Source organism: Xenopus laevis, chromosome 8S (assembly GCF_017654675.1).
Source record: "Xenopus laevis strain J_2021 chromosome 8S, Xenopus_laevis_v10.1, whole genome shotgun sequence".
NCBI classification, from domain to species: Eukaryota; Metazoa; Chordata; class Amphibia; order Anura; family Pipidae; genus Xenopus; species Xenopus laevis.
Genome location: NC_054386.1, coordinates 86,118,188 through 86,135,946, shown reverse-complemented (window position 1 = coordinate 86,135,946; position 17,759 = coordinate 86,118,188). Strand labels below are relative to the sequence as shown.

Genomic DNA, 17,759 nt, shown 5'->3' with positions numbered 1-17,759 from the left:
GATTGCTCATTCCTAGCCAATGAAACTCCAAAAATCTAAAATGGCGTCTTGGGAAGCGAATGAGCGCTAAGCGTGGCATTCACAGTGGCCTATCAGGAGCTCATAAGTAGGCGTGGCTTTATTGGTTTTGCCCCAGCGCCATGTTACGTTGAGTTCAGTCCCGGCGGATCTCTGAAGATGGCGGCAGCTGCGGCTGTAGGAGGAAGGCCAACATATTACGGGAACGAGGGTGGCCGTGCTCCGAAGAGACAAAAGACTGACGGATCTGAGGACAACGTGGCGGCTGCAGTGGTAGGAGTTACTATATAGACGCCAGCGATTTGCTCAAATCCATAGTTATTGTGCGCCTAGCGATCAATGAGCTGCCAGAGGCCCATAGACGATTGTTAGTGGCGGCGTTTGGAGCTGGAGGCGACACTCAGCAATTTCTGTTCTAGATTCCCGAGCTGCACAGATTCACTTTAACTGAAGCTACTGCTTCTTCATCTCCCCCATCTGTTTTCCCTGCAATAGGAACTGTTTGTTCTGTGATATTCCCAGTCCTGCTGCAATTCCTGATTAACTTTGCCTTTATTCACATGCTAATGCCTCACCCCATTGCTGGCTCCCTGCTCATTTTACACACACAATGGAACAGCTGTTATTTAAATGGGAAATCTTGGTCTTGGTCGAAAAACCGCAGGCGCTAATCACACGCGGCAATTCGTTTTCCGAGGTCGCCCGAAGTTTCCTGGTGAGACGACTTCGGGCTACTTCGAAAAACAAACCGCCGCGTGAGATTAGGGCCGGCGTTTTTTCCATTTTAAGCCAAGACAGAGTCAGGGAAGGCGTTTGGGGAGATTGGTCGCCAGAAAGATGAGACGATTAGTCGCCAGGCAACCAAATCTCCCCAAAACACCCAGTGTGGACTTAAGGTGGCCATAGACGCAAAGATCCGCTCATTTGGCAACATCGCCAAACGAGCCAATCTTTCCCCGATATGCCACTAACGGGCATGGCTATATTGTGGATAATATGAACGTTCGGCCCTATGGCCGAATGATCGGATTGCGATGAGAGCGCAACGGGCTCCGGCAGGACGGTCGGGACAAAATCAAACCTGTCCGATTGACCGATCTCTGACGGGTGAAGAATGTGTGTCCATAGCCTAAGGGCTTATAAACAGAAAAATGGGTTTCCCTCAGGTTTAGGAACCTGTGATTTTGTAGTTTATGTACAGTATGAATGCACTTTGTAATACTGCATGATTTTTATGATGTAGTTTTTATTTCTACATTACACCGTTTACACTGCATAGTCGTTCCTGAACCAATAAGTGTATTTTTTTTTTTTTTAGTTGCAATATTGGTGTGTAGGTGCATCTCAGGTCATTTTGCCTGGTCATGTGCTTTCAGAAAGAGCCAGCACTTTAGGGCATGGACACACGGGGAGATTTAGTCGACTAATCCCCTCTTCGGTGGGGCAACAGTCTCCCCGAACTGCCTTCCGCCTGCTATAATGAGAAACCGCCAGCGCAATGGCAGCAATTCGATTTCTGAAGTTGCCTCACGAGGAAACTTCACTTCGGAAATCAAAGCTCCGCGAGTGCATTGGCGCAGGCAATTTTTCATTTTAGCAGGCGGAAGGCAGTTCGGGGGGGTTGTCGCCCCGAAGAAGAGGCGATTAGTCACCAGCCGACTAAATCTCCCAGTCTGCCTATGTGCTCCTGCCCTTAGGATGGAACTGCTTTCTGTCAGGCTGTTGTTTCTCCTACTCAATGTATCTGAATGTGTTGCAGTGGGACGTGGATTTTACTATTGTGTTGTTCTTAGATCTACCAGGCAGCTGTTATCTTGTGTTAGGGAGCTGCTATCTGGTTACCTTCCCATTGTTCTATTGTTAGGCTGCTGGGGGGGGGGGAGGTTGGAAGGGAGGGGTCGATATCATTCCAACTCGCAGTGGAGAGTGACTGAAGTCTATCAGAGCACAAGTCACATGACTGGGGGCAGCAGGGAGACTGACGGTATGTCTAGCCCCATGTCAGATTTCAAAATTAAATATAAAAATAATCAGTTTGCTCTTTTGAGAAATGGATTTCAGTGCAGAATTCTGCTGGAGAGGCACTATTAACTGATGCGTTAAAAAAAAAAAAAAAATTCCCATGACAGTATCCCTTTAGGTGGTAAGTGTAATTACAAATAGCAGTATAACAAAGTGCATTCATACTGTACATAAAGTACAAAATCACAGGTTCCTAAACCTGAGGGAAACCCATTTTTCTGTTTATAAGCCCTTAGGCCAGGGATCCCCAACCTTTTGAACCCGTGAGCAACATTCAGAAGTAAAAGGAGTTGGGGAGCAACACAAGCATGAAAAATGTTCTTGGGGTGCCAAATAGGGGCTTTGTTTGGCCATTTAGTAGCCCCTATGGGGATTGTCAACCTACATTGAGGCTCTGTTTGGCAGTACAACTGGTTTTTATGCAACTAAAACTTCCCTCCAAGCCTGGAATTCAAAAATAAGCACCTGCTTTGAGGCCACTGGGAGCAACATCCAAGGGGATGGAGAGTAACATGTTGCTCGCGAGCTACTGGTTGGGGATCACTGCCTTAGGCTATGGACACACAGGCTGTTGTCATCGGCTGTTTCCAGGCTACATATTTGGGCTGACCTCTCCGCCTGTGTGTGACTGCACACAGGCTGATTGGATTCATGGGTGCGTTTTTTTATTAAGGGGTTGAATTCTCCTTTAAGGTAATGAAAATACCATGTAGTGTTGCCCTGCACTGGTAAAACTGATGTGTTTGCTTTAGAAAGTCTACTATAGTTCATATAAACAAGCTGCTCTGTAGCAATGGCGGAAATTGAAAAAAGTCTATATGGCACAGGTTAAATAGTGGATAACAGATAACATTATGTTCTATAGAGCTTATCTGCTGTATAACCTGAGCCTTTTCTCCTTTGAATGGCTGCCCCCATTGCTACACAGCAGCTTATTTATATAAACAATAGTAGTGTTTCTGAAGCAAACACAACAGTTTTACCAGTGCAGGGCAACACTGCATTATATTTGTATTACTTTTAAAACACTTTAATTTTTTGATGTCACGGTTCCTTTAATTTAAAGGGGTGGTTCACCTTCAAACTAGTTGTTTTCAGATAGACCACCTGAAATAACGACTTTCCAAAGACTTATTTTCTATGTGTCGCCGTTTTTTTTAATATTTAAGTTTAAAGTGTCATGATTCACCTTCTGAAGCATCTCTGGGAGAAGGGGTCGCCGACCCTGTAAACTGTTCAAAGTTGATACATTTCTTATCTTTGTCCCTGCTGAGCAGAATCTCTGGGTTTCATTACAGGCAGCTGTTAGAATTGATACAATAGTTGCTGATATTCCAGAGATGCTGCTGAGAAATGGATCAACTCAATGTTGCAAAATTGTAACAGTTCAGAGTCTGCGCCTGAATTACTGAGCTGCCAGACTCAAACACCAGAGACAGGGACATTCAACTTTAATCTTAGATTTTGGAAAACAGTAACAAATAAATAATGAAAAGTAATTGAAAATAAGTCTTTATTTCTGGGGAACAATCTAAAAACAACGGATTTAAAAAAAAAAAGTGTTTGGAAGGTGAGCAACCCCTTTAAGTAAAGAGATGGCGCCTAGATGATGAAATTCAGAATGCCTGCACTAATGGTAACAGAGCTGTCTTTCCTCAATAACGATTATTTTTTTCCCCTCTGTCCAATAAGAACATTAAATTCTCCTCTGTATTATTATTTTTGCTCTAGTCTTCACTGCATTAATATTCTATGGTTTAATGCCAGCATAATTGTATTGCCTCTCCTGACTTTATATTTCATTCCAGGAAGGATACGATGACCCTCACAAGCCCGCGGCCTCCCCGGTGGTCCATGTGAGGGGGCTTATTGATGGGGTTGTGGAGCCAGACCTTGCAGAGGCTTTGCAGGAATTTGGAACGATCAGGTATAATTCTATTTTTATGTGGCAGCATTCCAGTGTTTTACAATCTCCTTATGCCTGTTGCAATATTACAGTTGTCTGTTAGTATATTTTCTAATGAAATGTTAAATTTGGCTTTATTGTTGTATTTTCAGTTATGTCGTGGTAATGCCTAAGAAGAGACAGGCTCTGGTTGAATTTGAGGATATTCTTGGTGCGTGCAGCGCTGTAAACTATGCAGCAGACAACCAGATCTATGTTGCAGGGCATCCAGCATTTGTAAATTATTCAACTAGCCAAAAGATCTCCCGTCCCACGGATGCAGCCGATGATTCCCGGGGGGTCAATAATGTTTTGCTCTTTACTATCCTGAATCCTATCTATTCCATAACTACGGTAAGCTTTCTTTTTTTTCTTTTTTCTTGTTAATTCTTTAGCTGTTTATCTACAGCATTTGCTTCAGTTTTTTTAACGTTCAAATCTGCTTTGCAGGATGTGCTGTATACCATCTGTAATCCATGTGGACCTGTCCAGCGGATTGTTATTTTCAGAAAGAATGGCGTCCAGGCCATGGTGGAATATCCTTTTTACTAATGCCAGTTATGCATTTCTACCTCATGATTTCTGTTTAAACGACCAGTAACAGTAATTTTTTTTTTTTTTAATTAGTTTTTTTAACAGAAAAAAAAAACCCACCAACACAGTTTTAAACTTTTAATTCGCAAAGCTTTTATTAAGAAATTACTTACTGATTCTCTGCATGCGCTCCTCTTCTGAAACGGCGACGATCCATCGTGCAGCGCTCAATTTCTCCTCCCTGTCTTCTAAAGGAGATAGCCAGAGAGGAGAAATCGAGCACAGCACGATGGATCGTCTGCGCTTCGAAGTAATTCTAAAAAGCTTTGCAAATTAAAAGTTTAAACTGTGTTGGGATTTTTTTTTTTTGGTTAAAAGAACACAAACTATACATGTTACACCAGCCAATTAACAGACAGAGTTCTGTCTTTTGCTTCCACACTTCTTCCTGTTACAGTTAGAGCTGCAGTATTTCTGGTCAGGTGATCTCTGAGGCAGCACACAGACCATCACGAAATGGTGGTTAAAGGCACGATGTAGATGTAAAAGAGCAATATTTACTAACCACCAGAATATATTCTAACCACCAGTGTGGTTAGATTCTTTAATATGTCACTTAATATGATAGTAACTGTTGCTTAACTGTTGCTTAAATACTCATTTTGGGGATAAAGTCTTCCTTTAAGACTGTGCAATGGTTGCTATGGATTCCTTAACATGTCTAACATTTGACTCTGTGCAAAGTGCTCAGCGTGCCAAGGCTTCTCTCAATGGGGCTGACATTTATTCTGGATGTTGCACACTGAAGATCGAGTATGCCAAGGTAATTGACAATTAAACTGTTTCTGTTATGGAATGTAGAGGCAAAGCGACCTTGTCTCAATACTACTTTATCTTCTCAGCCTTCTCGACTGAATGTCTTCAAAAATGACCAGGACACGTGGGATTACACAAATCCGGCCCTGAGCGGACAAGGTAATTTTCTTGCTTCTGTACATTTACTCTTCATACATTCCCTGTCAGTTTAGTCTGCTAAAATGCACAAGTGTCACTTCACACTCTGTAATGCCATCACCTTGTCTGCTAATCATTGTATTGGCTCTCAAATCTATTTCAATATTAAATGCTTACACCAAAAATTTTTGGGGGGCTTTCTTGGTCTATATATAAGCCTTTTGTGGCTTTGCCCATTTGGATATACTAGTTCTCGTGCATTTTTGCAGATGCTCAGAACATCTGCCCCCCAACTCCAGCAAGTGGTTGGCATTACATGACTACGCCTAACACATTTCTTTTCCAAGGTACATACTAGTTTCTATGTGCAGGGGCTGGCTCAGTGCTGCCTGAGAATGAAGGTGGTTTCTCAAACTGACCCCAGAGGTGGCTGTCTGGTTTTCAGGCGCTTCCCAATTAAGGGACACTTCCCTGCTCCCTCCTGGGGTCCAGAACTGACAGGCCTTTGTCTGCACATTGCTTTAGTAACACACAGTGTAGTGAGACATTAGTTCCTTTTGCCCATGAAGAACACTCATCGCAGAAATACCAGACCATCTGCAGAGGTCATACATGGAGAACATCACATGACCAAGAAACTCGCTGAAACGGGGCTTCCAACACGCTACTGCAGTCATGTTACAGGTACAAAGACCGTTCCAAACACGCCACAGCAGACATCTTACAAGTACAGAGACTGCCCTCCGCATTTACAGCAAACATGTAACAGAAAAGGGAGCTCATCCATGTCACAGAATGTGAGCGCTACATGCCATAGGAACACAGTAATGTAACAGGCACAGAAGTGGCTCATGACTGGGCGGAACATGCTACAGCATAAACACCATGAAAGTCTCCAAACACCCACAGAACAGACAGTCTTTTCTCACCATCCTCAAGAAGAGCTGAACATATCTCACTCCCCTTTCAAGACTCAGGATGTGCCACTTTGTTCCCCACTCCCTTCAGTGTGCGTGGGGCAGACACCAGCTAGCAGCACCCGACAGGAGGCACACTACAAGCGAAAAACATTCACATGGAGCACACAGAACACGGAAAGACACGTTAGCAATACGTGAGCCTTTTTAAGAATGCCATTTGTTGTTGTTTTTGCCCTTCCGTGTCACTCATGACTACAACCATGTGATGCAGGGTCGCTGCGTGTGTATGGCGGGGCGGCACCTTTCAGAGCTCTGCTTACGCACACATGAGGTATCCAATGGTAAGAAAATAACAGATATGTTGTTGTCACAGTGGGACAGCGTCTGTAAGTAACTTTTTCTCAATCTTTGTGATCAATTATTCTGTAACCCAAATTTCTGTATTTATGCTTTGTCTTGGTAAATGGCTTAGTCATCTGCTTTTGCTGTTGAGGGTAATAGTCGACTTTCTTGCTTGGGAATTGTTTATCTGTCCGTTTTTTCCTAACTTAAATTGATTGCAACCTTCCTGCAAACTGCAAAATCAAAGTTTGCTTCGGGGATCTTAATTAGCTTGAATCTGAGATTTACTTTTATTTGCTCTATGGCTATAAGTCTGTATGAAATCCCTATTTAGTCTGGGGAAGTAGCTCCCAATTTCTAAAATTAAAGCGGAGTCCTCTTTGGTTTATAAGGGATACTTCTTTCCTAAACTTGTTCTGGGGGGGTCTTTATTTAATTATTTTATGACTCTATAGGCGATGCTGCTGGTAACCCAAACAAACGGCAGAGGAACCCACCACTGTTAGGAGACCACCCTGCTGAGTATGGTAAGATGATGCAGTCACATATAATATAAGCTTCCTCATACTGAAATAAGAACGTTTCTAAATACAATCAATTAAAAATTCTGCATTGTGTCTGACATAATCAAGTTTATATTCACTATTCCTCTTTCAGCATCTTTCTCCCCGTTCTGTCTTGATTCAGGAGTTGGGTGTCGGATGAATGATCCAATATATCTTATAGGGGGGCTTCCTTTCCTAGCAGATGTATTAGAGCTCACTCAAATAACTGATTCCAGTACAAACAAAACCTAACAAAATAGCTGCCTTTTACACAAATTCTGCATGTAGAGAGACGGGATTTCTGGTGATTTTAATAGAATGAGCTCTAATACATCTTCTAGGCAAAAGGAGCCCCCCTATATGATATATTGGATCTAACTGTCAATGGCACCCAACTCCTGCATAAAGACAGACTAAAGAAATGGATGCCGAGAGCGGAATAGTGAAGATAAACTTGATTATTTCAGAAAAGGTACAGAATTTGTAATTGTATGTAGAAAGTTAAGCCTATATAAATGTAATGTTTGCGATGGTTTCCCTTTAACTTCAATTTTGCACAAAGCAAGCAGCTAGCTTCTATTGCAAAGGTTTGATTGTAGCAGTCTTGGTCACACAAACTAATGGGAATTATGACTTGAAATATATACCAAGAAGCAGGAATCCTGTGAACCAGCACTCATTTGAACTTAAGGGTTCATAAAACAGTGACTTTTGTCCTTTTGAAATTAAACCTGAAATCCAATTTCTATTTTTTTATTAAAGTATTCCTAGCTTTTGTTAGCTTATTTAAAAATCTCAGCTGTCAATCAAATATTGCTTGCCCCTCTGTCTTAGGCGTAGAGGCGGGGCAGACAATTACTTTCACTTTCCATTCAGCACTTCCTAGATGTCACTGCTCTCCTCACATTCTCCCGTTCTCTTCAACGTTTAATTGTGTAGCCAGGGCATGGGGATGGACATCCGGTCCCCCATTCTGGTGCACAAACAACATTCTGAGGTGATACAAGACTTGTCTTAATAACAGTGTCCACAAAATGGCTGCTGCCTGCTTGTTATAATTATGAGTTCTCAGACTGAAGGGAAACAAGATTCAAATAATTTATATAGTGTAATTAAAGTTCCCTTTACTTGATTAATGACTGGTTGAGAAGATTTGTCAGGTTTAGGAACTTCAAGTAATAATTATTTACAAAGGCAGCCCTTTCAGTGAAAAGTGATCAATTTGGTGTCATATCATTTTCTACATCAACCTGTCTACTAAAGTGCAGTTTTCATTTTGAATAGCAGACTAGGGACTATTTTGGTTGTATAGAATATATATACACTTTATTTCTTAAGGAGGGGTATGATCTTTGTGGCAGCAATAGGTTAAAGTTGAGATTTAAGTATGCAGCTACATTAAAAAAAAAATGTTTTTCCCCAGGAGGTCCTCATACAGGTTATCATGGTCACTACCATGAGGAAGCATATGGCCCCCCGCCCCCACACTATGAAAGTCGTAGAATGGGCCCCCCTCCTGTTGGTGCTCCGCGTAGGGGCCCATCCCGTTATGCTCCACAATATGGGCATCCTCCACCTCCGCCACCAGAATATGGCCCACATGCAGACAGTCCAGTACTGATGGTATATGGGTTGGACCCCTCAAAGATGAACTGTGATAGAGTCTTTAATGTCTTCTGCCTGTATGGAAATTTGGAGAAGGTGAGAAATGAAACTGATTTTAAAACGGCCTTTTGATAAAGAAGTCACAGCGAATCTGGACATCATTGTTATAGCCTAATATGTATTGTTGCCAGGTAAAATTCATGAAGAGTAAACCTGGAGCCGCTATGGTAGAGATGGCTGATGGATATGCTGTGGACCGTGCTATTACACACCTAAACAACAACTTTATGTTTGGTCAAAAACTAAGCGTCTGGTAAGTGTAACATTAGATGCTTTTGCCATAAGTCATTGTATATTCGCGCATGCCCCTTTGAGTGTTCATCTATCCTTTCTTTTCTCAGTGTTTCAAAGCAACAGTCTATTGTGCCTGGGCAGTCCTATGGCTTGGAAGATGGCTCCTGCAGTTTTAAAGTCTTCAGTGGGTCCCGTAACAACAGGTTTACATCCCCAGAGCAGGCTGCAAAGAACAGAATCCAACAGCCCAGCAGTGTTCTTCACTTCTTCAATGCCCCCGCTGAGGTGACAGAGGAGAACTTTATTGAGGTGAGCAATATAAGTAAGACCCGTAGATTGCAATAGTCACTAGTTCTATTAGCAAGGCACTTATAAAGCTTTTCTGCTGAAATGTAATCCTTTACATACATAGTTACATAATCCGGTTGAAAAAAGACCCATAAAGATCAACCCCTCCAAATGAAACCCAGCATCCATACATACTCCCCTCCATACCTACACACCTTTGTTTATCCTAACATGTTCTAGTCACTTGAATGTCCTCGTGTATGAACCGTGCATTATTCGTTGTATAACTAGAATTAGTACTATTAAGAACGAAACCTTCATTAAAGGAGAAGGAAAGGTTAAAACTAAGTAAGCCTTATCAGAAAGGTCCATCTAAATACACCAGTAAACCCCCAAAGTAGTGCTGCTCTGAGTCCCCTGTCAAAAGAAACAGCACATTTCTTTCCTTCTATTGTGTACTCATGGGCTTCTGTATTAGACTTCATGTTTTCATCTTAAACCTCATTGCCCTGGGCAAGAGCATGCTCAGTTTGCTCCTCTCCCCCCCCCTCCCTTCTCTACTGTAATCTGAGCCCAGAGCAGGAAGAGACTCGGGCAGGAAGTGATGTCACACCACATTTATACTGCAGCTCCTATCCTAAACAAACAGAGAGTTTCTAGAGCATTTTACTCAGGTATGGTAAAACATTCTACAGAATAAATATAGCATTCTAGCTTGCACTGATGCAGCTAATCTATTGGCAATAAAATGCCTCCGTAGCTTTCCTTCTCCTTTAACTGGTGTAGACAGATGAAAAAATAACAGTTTATAATCTTGGCTTTTTTTCTGTTCTCAACCAGCTGACCCCCTCTGATATTAAGTGTCCCACCCCTTCCTGCTTAATTTTGGATTCTTTGTACTGCTTGCTGCAATACCATTGTCCATATCGATTTTAGCTTGTCTGATGTTTCAGCTGTCCCAGTTAACTTGAAAGCCTTAGACGCATGTCTATTTTTTTTTTTTTATTTTTTTTTTGTAACTCTTTATTTAACTTTGAGTTTTTATTTTTACAACATCTGCTCATTGACATTATGCACAGCATATCAACATATTGTTGCATTTTTAAAAAGATGAGAAAACATGTTACTATTTATACAAACATGCTATGCACACCGTGATTTGCCTACCAAACACACGTCTAGTCTAACCCACTTCAACACCAATAATTCTATTGAACCAAAAAGGTTTTGCTTTGCAACGACGTTCCTTGCTTACAAGGGGAATATACTGACAATATTAATTAAGCAGCATTTTAAAGACTTCCATTTTTGTTCCGTGTTTAACCCTGTGAAAAGCATTTCCCATTTAATGTTTCAGAGATGCCCTTATACTGGTACAGTTTGCATGTCTAAAATTTTGTTTTATTTACTCCCTTATAGAATTGCCTCTGCAACAGAATCTGAAAGGAGACCATGTTATGATCACTATTCCCTAAATGCTCACCCACACAAATGCTAGAGATAAATTCAGCATTATAAGTTATTACAAGATCCAAAAGTGAATTATTCCTAGTAGGTTCTTAAACAAGTTGGCATAAAACGTTGGTCATTCAACATATTTACAAACCTGCCTGCAATGTAGTTCTTTACACATTTCATTTAAATGATTTGAAAAAAACCTTAATGCTAGATAAATAAATCCATAATGGTTATCATCCAGAGATTTCTGTACAAGGGGTATGTGTGTAACTTGCTCTATTGGCACCAATATAGATTTATGAGGCTTGGTAAGGATCGAGTACAAGTTATTTTATGAATAATAGGCTTAGTATTTATTTGTCCTTAACTATGTCTTCTTTCTCTAGATGTGTGATGAACTGGGTGTTAAGAAACCGGATTCAATCAAAATTTTCTCTGGAAAGAGTAAGTTTAACTAAAGCATAACTAAAGAATTAGACTTCTGTACCTGCCCAAGGAACCCCTTTGCAGTAAAGATCTGTGTCTCCAAAGATGCCCCAGTAGCTCCCCATCTTATTTTCTGTTGAATTACTGCACAAGCTCTGTGCTGCTGTCACTTACTGAGCTTAGGGACTCACTCACAATATACAGTACACATAGAATAGAAATGTCACAATATAAGACTTAATAATTAATACAGATAATTACTACATGGCAGCACAGAAACCAGTGCAATTGGCATCAGAATTGAATAATCAGCCCTGTAGCATCATCTTGTATTCTAGATAAACTTACTTTTCTGCTCAATAATTTGCTACAACCCCTAAGCTTAGCTTCTCAACAGCTGCTCAGAGCCCACTGAGCATGTGAATGTCACACACTTTCCAAGATGGTGACCCCCTGTGACAAGTTTGAAGTCCTGGATCATTGCTGCTATCGACAAGCTGAAACTTTAGGCTGGTGAAATAAATTCAGTATAGAAACTAGCATTTTTAGCCATATTCAGTTTTAGGGATTACTTTTCCTTTAAATATAAACTTTAAAGTCTGCAACACTTACACAAAGCTGTTGTGACCTGTTGAACCCCTTCCTGGACTATTTTGTAACTAGATGGTAACCTAATTACTTCTGCTAATCTAGGGAAGAAGTGTATTTTCCATGTCATTTACTTGTAGTCTCAATAATGTCTAAGAAAGCAAATGCATAGGCCCCCACCCTAACTGACTTTTTAGCTGCACTTTAGCTGCAAGTTTAACCAAGATTCAGGCTGGTCTTTACCCCACAGTTTGAAAGCACTGGCCTAAAATTTGCTCTAAAATGTGTTTCTTGCAGGTGAGCGAAGTTCTTCTGGACTGCTGGAATGGGATTCTAAGAGTGAAGCGCTGGAGACTCTCGGCTTCATGAATCATTACCAGATGAAAAATCCAAGTGAGTAAAACACCTGCTAAACGTCATCAAGCCCCAAACTTACACGAGTGATCTGATCTCTTTCTTGTTAGAGAGCATTGTGACTGTTATAATGTCACTAAATTTAGTTATGGCTATTCCCAGTACTCTGTGGCTTGAGAAACAAATCAAAGGTCCTAATTCATGATCAGCCTTTTGCATATAGTGATTGACCACAAAAGCAGGCTTTAAATATATCGTTTTTCATAACAAAATGTTTTGAGATTGTCCAAAGCTAAATTACACTGACTTAATTTAAAGGAGAAGGAAAGGCTACAATGAAGTAAGCTTTATCAGAAAGGTCTATATAAATACACCAGTAAACCCACAAAGTAATGCTGCTCTTGAGAGAAAAAGAAACATTTCTTTCCTTCTATTGTGTACACATGGGCTTCTGTATCAGACTTCATGTTTTCAGCTTTAACCTCCAGGGCTTGAGCATGCTCAGTTTGCTCCTCTCCCTCGTCCCTTCGCTGCTGTAAACTGAGCCCAGAGCTATGCGTGAGCAGGGAGAGCATCAGGCAGGAAGTGATGTCACAGCAAGCTAATATGGCAGCTGTGATCCTAAACAAACAGGGACAGTGTCTAGAGCGGTTCACTATGGAAAAGTGTCTAAAGAATAAAAGTGCGTTCTAGTTTGCACTGTTGTGGCTAATCGATTGCCAATAAACTGTCTTGGTGGCCTTCCTTCTCCTTTAAGCTCTGGTAGTCTTCTGCAGTTCTAGTCTGCACAGGCCCATATGTCTGACATTAAGGTGGCCATACACGGGCCGATAAAAGCTGCCGACAGACCGTGTCGGCAGCTTATTGGCCCGTGTATGGGGCTTCCCCGATCGAGATCTGGCCGAAAGTTGGCCAGATCTCGATCGGATGGGACGAAAAATCCCGTCGGATCGCGGCCGCATCTATTCGTTGATGTGGTTCCGCGATCTGACCGCCCATTACTATTCATTAGGATCCGATCGTTGGGCCCTAGGGCCCACGATCGGATCAGCCCGATATTGCCCACCTCAAGGTGGGCATATCGGGGAGAGATCTGCTCGTTTGGCGACATCGCCAAACTAGCAGATCTCTCCATGTATGGCCACCTTTAGTCAATTGGCTCAACTCATCAGATGGGCAGTTTGGCTAGCCATGTATCCAAATCTGTGTTGGACCATTAGTAATCTCGATGCTTTCCCTGTATGTGGCCAGTTTTGGTTCATGAGCTTTTTGTAAACTAAAAATACAAACTGGGTAACTAGGCTGTGCAGAATAACAAAAATAGCATCACTCCAGCCTTTATACATTACATTTTTGGCTACCTATATTAGAAACTTTTTATTTTTCAATCTGTTTACCCAGTTTTTATTTTTACACTGAACTGTTCATTGTTTCTGCATACTTATTTTATATGTTACGTTGTTTAGGCTTTAAGCCACAATCGAACTTGCTGAAGCATCTTCTACACAACCTCCACAAGGAGTGTCAGAAATGTTATAGCTTTGTAAAGTCATAAAAATTAGCTGTCTGCTTGAGACTTTTTTTTTAAGATTAATATAAGTGTTGGTTAAAAAAAAAAAGTTTTTAATCAAATATTTATTTTTTTCTCTTGCAGATGGTCCTTACCCTTACACCCTAAAATTGTGTTTCTCCACTGCTCAGCATGCCTCCTAACAAGACCTACCAAAATTCCGGATTGATGTCCAGTATCAGTTGGGTTCCTCGTGGAGCTAGTTTTTATGTTCAGAAATATTTGTGTTTTTTTATTTTATTTTTTTTGCTATGATAATGTGCTTGCACATATCAATAAAAACATTTGAAAACATTGCTTTGTGTTGCTCCTAAAGAACAAATTTAGCAAGGGAAAAAAAACGAATGGCATTTAAGGAGCCTTCCCTGCATCACACTTCTTAATAAAACGCTGAGATGGCACACAAAATGGACGATAATCGTTTTGACCTACCTGCTTTTAACTGCAAGGAATACTTGGCGGGGGGTAGCCAAACCTACTTCATTAAAACCAGTGTGACGTATCTGTATATACAGTAGTGCTTGAAAGCTTGTGAACCCTTTAATATATATTTTTATGAATGTTGGTCATCTACTTTTAGGCCTTGTTTGAAAAGCAGATTAAGAAAACCTAGTGAAACAAATGATTCTATTTGGTCATGTACTTATTGGGTAATAAAAATAGAGACAATGACGTATCTGTGTGTGGCAAAAGTAAGTGAATCCTTAATTTAAAGGTAAAATATCAGATCACATCTGGTGTTTTCAGTTATCAGGAGTGAGAGACCCGGTTTTATTTAAAGTACGGGGATCCAGCAAAGCCTGATCACAAATACAACACAATGTGGATGCGTATCGTGGCTAGAACAAAACTGGTGTCTGAGGACCTTAGAAAGAGTTGATGCCCATAAAGCTGGAAAAGGTTACAAGACTCTCTAAAGAGTTCAGTTTCCACTAGGGATGGGTGAATTTTTTTTCACTGCGGGAATGATGACTATAGACTTGTATGGAGTTGTGTTTCAAAAAAATTGATGCCCGTAGACTTTAATGGATGTCAGCGTCATTATGCCGGTGGCGAATTTTTGACGAAACGGTTCAAACTCGCCTATCTCTGGTCTCCACACATCAACAGATTGTGTAGAAATGGAGGAAATTCACAACCGTTGTTGCCCTACCCAGAAGTAGTCGGCCATCAAAGATAACTCCAACTGTAAAGCGTCTGAGAGATTACAAATGAACTTCTAAGCAACTGAAGGCCTGTCTCACATTGACAGATGTTGAAGTTCATGAGGAGAACACTGAACAGCAATGGTGTGTATGGCAGGGTAACGAGGAGAAGGCCACTGCTCTCCCCAAAAATATTGCTTACTGTCTACAGTTTGCTAAAGATCATGTGGACATAACAAGGATACTGAACAATGTTTTGTGGACAGATGAAGCTTTTGGCTTAAATGAGGAGCATTGTATTTGGAAAGAGGGAAACATGAATCCCAGCATAAGAACTTTATCCTATCTGAAACATGGTGGTGGGAGTGTTCAAATTTGGGCCTGTTTTGCTGCATTTTGAACTATATCAGAGAATTTTGAAGGAAAACATCAAGACATCAGTCTGTGAACTAGATTTCAAGAGACCGTGGGTCATGCAGCAAGGCAACGATCCTAAACAAACAAGTTGTTGTACAAAACTTTATGGAGCAGGCACTCAATGAAGGCAATCTTCCACCAGGCACATAAATATCAAAGGGAAGTTTATTGTGTCCACAGCCTTACGCGTTTCGTGAACAAACTTCCCTTAACAGAACAGCATACCTCCCAACATTTTGGTAATAATAAAAGGGACAAAGTTGTTGCGCCAAGCGAAGCAAATTTTTTCCTGACCACGCCCATTATTGTGACCACACCCCCTAATTACCGTGTTCATTTTACAACATTTGGCAGGTTATGAAAGTATATAAACATATTCAGGGTCGGACTGGGGGGCCCTGGGCCCACCGGGACTGCTGGTCCAGGGCCCCCGGCCCCCTACTGCGACGTGCCGAACTGTGCATATGCGCCGCTGGAACGCCGCCATGCGCATGCGCGTGCGGCGCTTCTCGGTGCGCATGCGCAAACGGCGTTGCGATGCGCATCGCCGGAAACTTTTTTCAAAATTTTTATACTGGTAGAGGGGGTCTGGCCCGGCGGGGGCCCACGAGGGTCGGGGCCCACCGGGTTTTTTCCCGGTGTCCCGCCGGGCCAGTCCGACACTGAACATATTTCTGTTTTTTTCAGTTATTACAGCTATGCTAATGAAGATGAATTGCCCTTTAAGCTGCGAGTCTAACTTTTCCCAAGGGACCTGTTATCTTATATTGTTACAATTACTTATTTGCTTAAGTAGAAATTGTTACAAAAGTATCTTAGCTGCTGCTGTGGCTGTTCTGGGTTCTCTGCCAAAAGCCAATTAAGTTAGAAACTTTGTTTCTTTTATGTGGCTGTTCAGTGCAGAGAAAAACGGGACTTTCCAGTACAAATGAGAGACTGCGGGTTGAGCTGTCAAAAGAGGGACTGTCCCTCTAAACAGTGTTGGACTGGGGGGTCCAGGACAAACCAGGCCTGAAGCCTAATGGGCCCCCCACACAATCCCCCGGGCCACCCAGTCTCGAAGTTCTCAGTGTCTGCACTCCTCCCGTGCGCTCCTCTCTCTCTAGCACTCGCGCACCTCTTTCTCTAGCGTGCGCACACCTCTCACTCTAGCGCGTGCATGTGCACATCTTTCATGCGATCGTCACTGCGTCAGGGAGGCAAGGAGAGGGAATTGCAGGGAGCAGGTCTGGGTCTACGGGGCCCAAAAGAGCCAGGGCCCACCGGGTTTTTTCCCTGCATCCCGCCGGCCCAGTCCAACCCTGCCTCTAAAAACTGGACAGTTGGGAGGTATGGACAGTAACACCAAAAAAGTGAATGTGTTAAAGAAATGACAATGTACTGTTGCCCTGCACTGGTAAAATTGGTGTTTGCTTCAGAATCACAACTATAGTACCGTATATAAAAAAAAGCTGTTATGTAGCCCTGGGAGTAGCCACTCAATATACACAGTAAATAACATAAATTCTGAAAAATCCCGGTGTATACTGCAAAGCTTACCTGTTATCTGCTGTGTATCTTGTGCTTTATCTCCTTTTTCAGCTTTGAATGGCTGCCCCCATGGCTACACAGCAGCTTCTTAATATAAACTATTGTAGGTCTCTGAAGCAAACACAATTTGAGTCAGTACAGTGCAACAATACACTATATTTTAATTCTTTTAAAATACTCACATTTTTTTGGTGTTACAGTTTCTCTTAAGGTGTTCATGCATGTATATAGTGCTACGCAATATGGTGGCGCTATATAAATACATGTTAATAATAATAAAGATCCATATCCACTGGAGAGGTCACCAATCATGTGGATCTTTCATGGATATGCCCAACAAATGGTGGGCAGCATGGGGCTGATCCAATCGTTTGGGCCAACAGTCGCACTACAATTGCTGGTTATGAAGGTCATCAGGATGAGGATCACATTACCCACACAGATGCAGTCCTTGATCCAACGGGAAAATCCTAAAGTATCCACAATGGAATTAGGACTTAACAGGATTTATAATGGACTATTATTGTGGATGCAAATATCTTTGGTCTAATATTGACTTTGTTTGCTGAAGAAGTTAGCAATAGACACGTACTGGAACGAAGTGATGCCATACTTCTTTATTTTACGGTACTGGCACATCAGTACGTCTATTGACACCTTCCGCCCTAAAGAAGTATGCGAAAACAGCGTGTCTCTATGTGCCAGTATGTGTCTATTACTAACACCTTCAGCACACAGGCAGCAGTATAGACCAAGTGGCAGATCATTTCACTAATGTGCCCAAATATTACTGCTATGATATTC

General features: G+C 41.7%; 1 protein-coding gene across 1 annotated transcript; it reads left to right on the top strand.

Moving 5' to 3' along the window:
• Positions 1-135: 135 nt before the first annotated feature.
• hnrnpl.S (heterogeneous nuclear ribonucleoprotein L S homeolog) lies at positions 136-14,157 on the top strand. Its single transcript, XM_018233358.2, has 13 exons — positions 136-291; positions 3,849-3,967; positions 4,099-4,339; positions 4,436-4,521; positions 5,246-5,342; positions 5,422-5,494; positions 7,191-7,262; positions 8,704-8,981; positions 9,077-9,198; positions 9,287-9,488; positions 11,312-11,369; positions 12,237-12,332; positions 13,948-14,157. The coding sequence occupies exons 1-13, from the start codon at positions 178-180 to the stop codon at positions 14,004-14,006; spliced, it is 1,617 nt and encodes a 538-aa protein (XP_018088847.1). The 5' UTR covers positions 136-177; the 3' UTR covers positions 14,007-14,157.
• The last annotated feature ends 3,602 nt before the right edge of the window (positions 14,158-17,759 follow it).

Coding starts and splice junctions, on each gene's coding strand:
- hnrnpl.S (XM_018233358.2), top strand. CDS start 178: ATGGCGGCAGCTGCGGCTGTAGGAGGAAGGCCAACATATTACGGGAAC. Junction 4,340..4,435: donor CTATCTATTCCATAACTACG/GTAAGCTTTCTT, acceptor TCTGCTTTGCAG/GATGTGCTGTATACCATCTG. Junction 9,199..9,286: donor GGTCAAAAACTAAGCGTCTG/GTAAGTGTAACA, acceptor TTCTTTTCTCAG/TGTTTCAAAGCAACAGTCTA.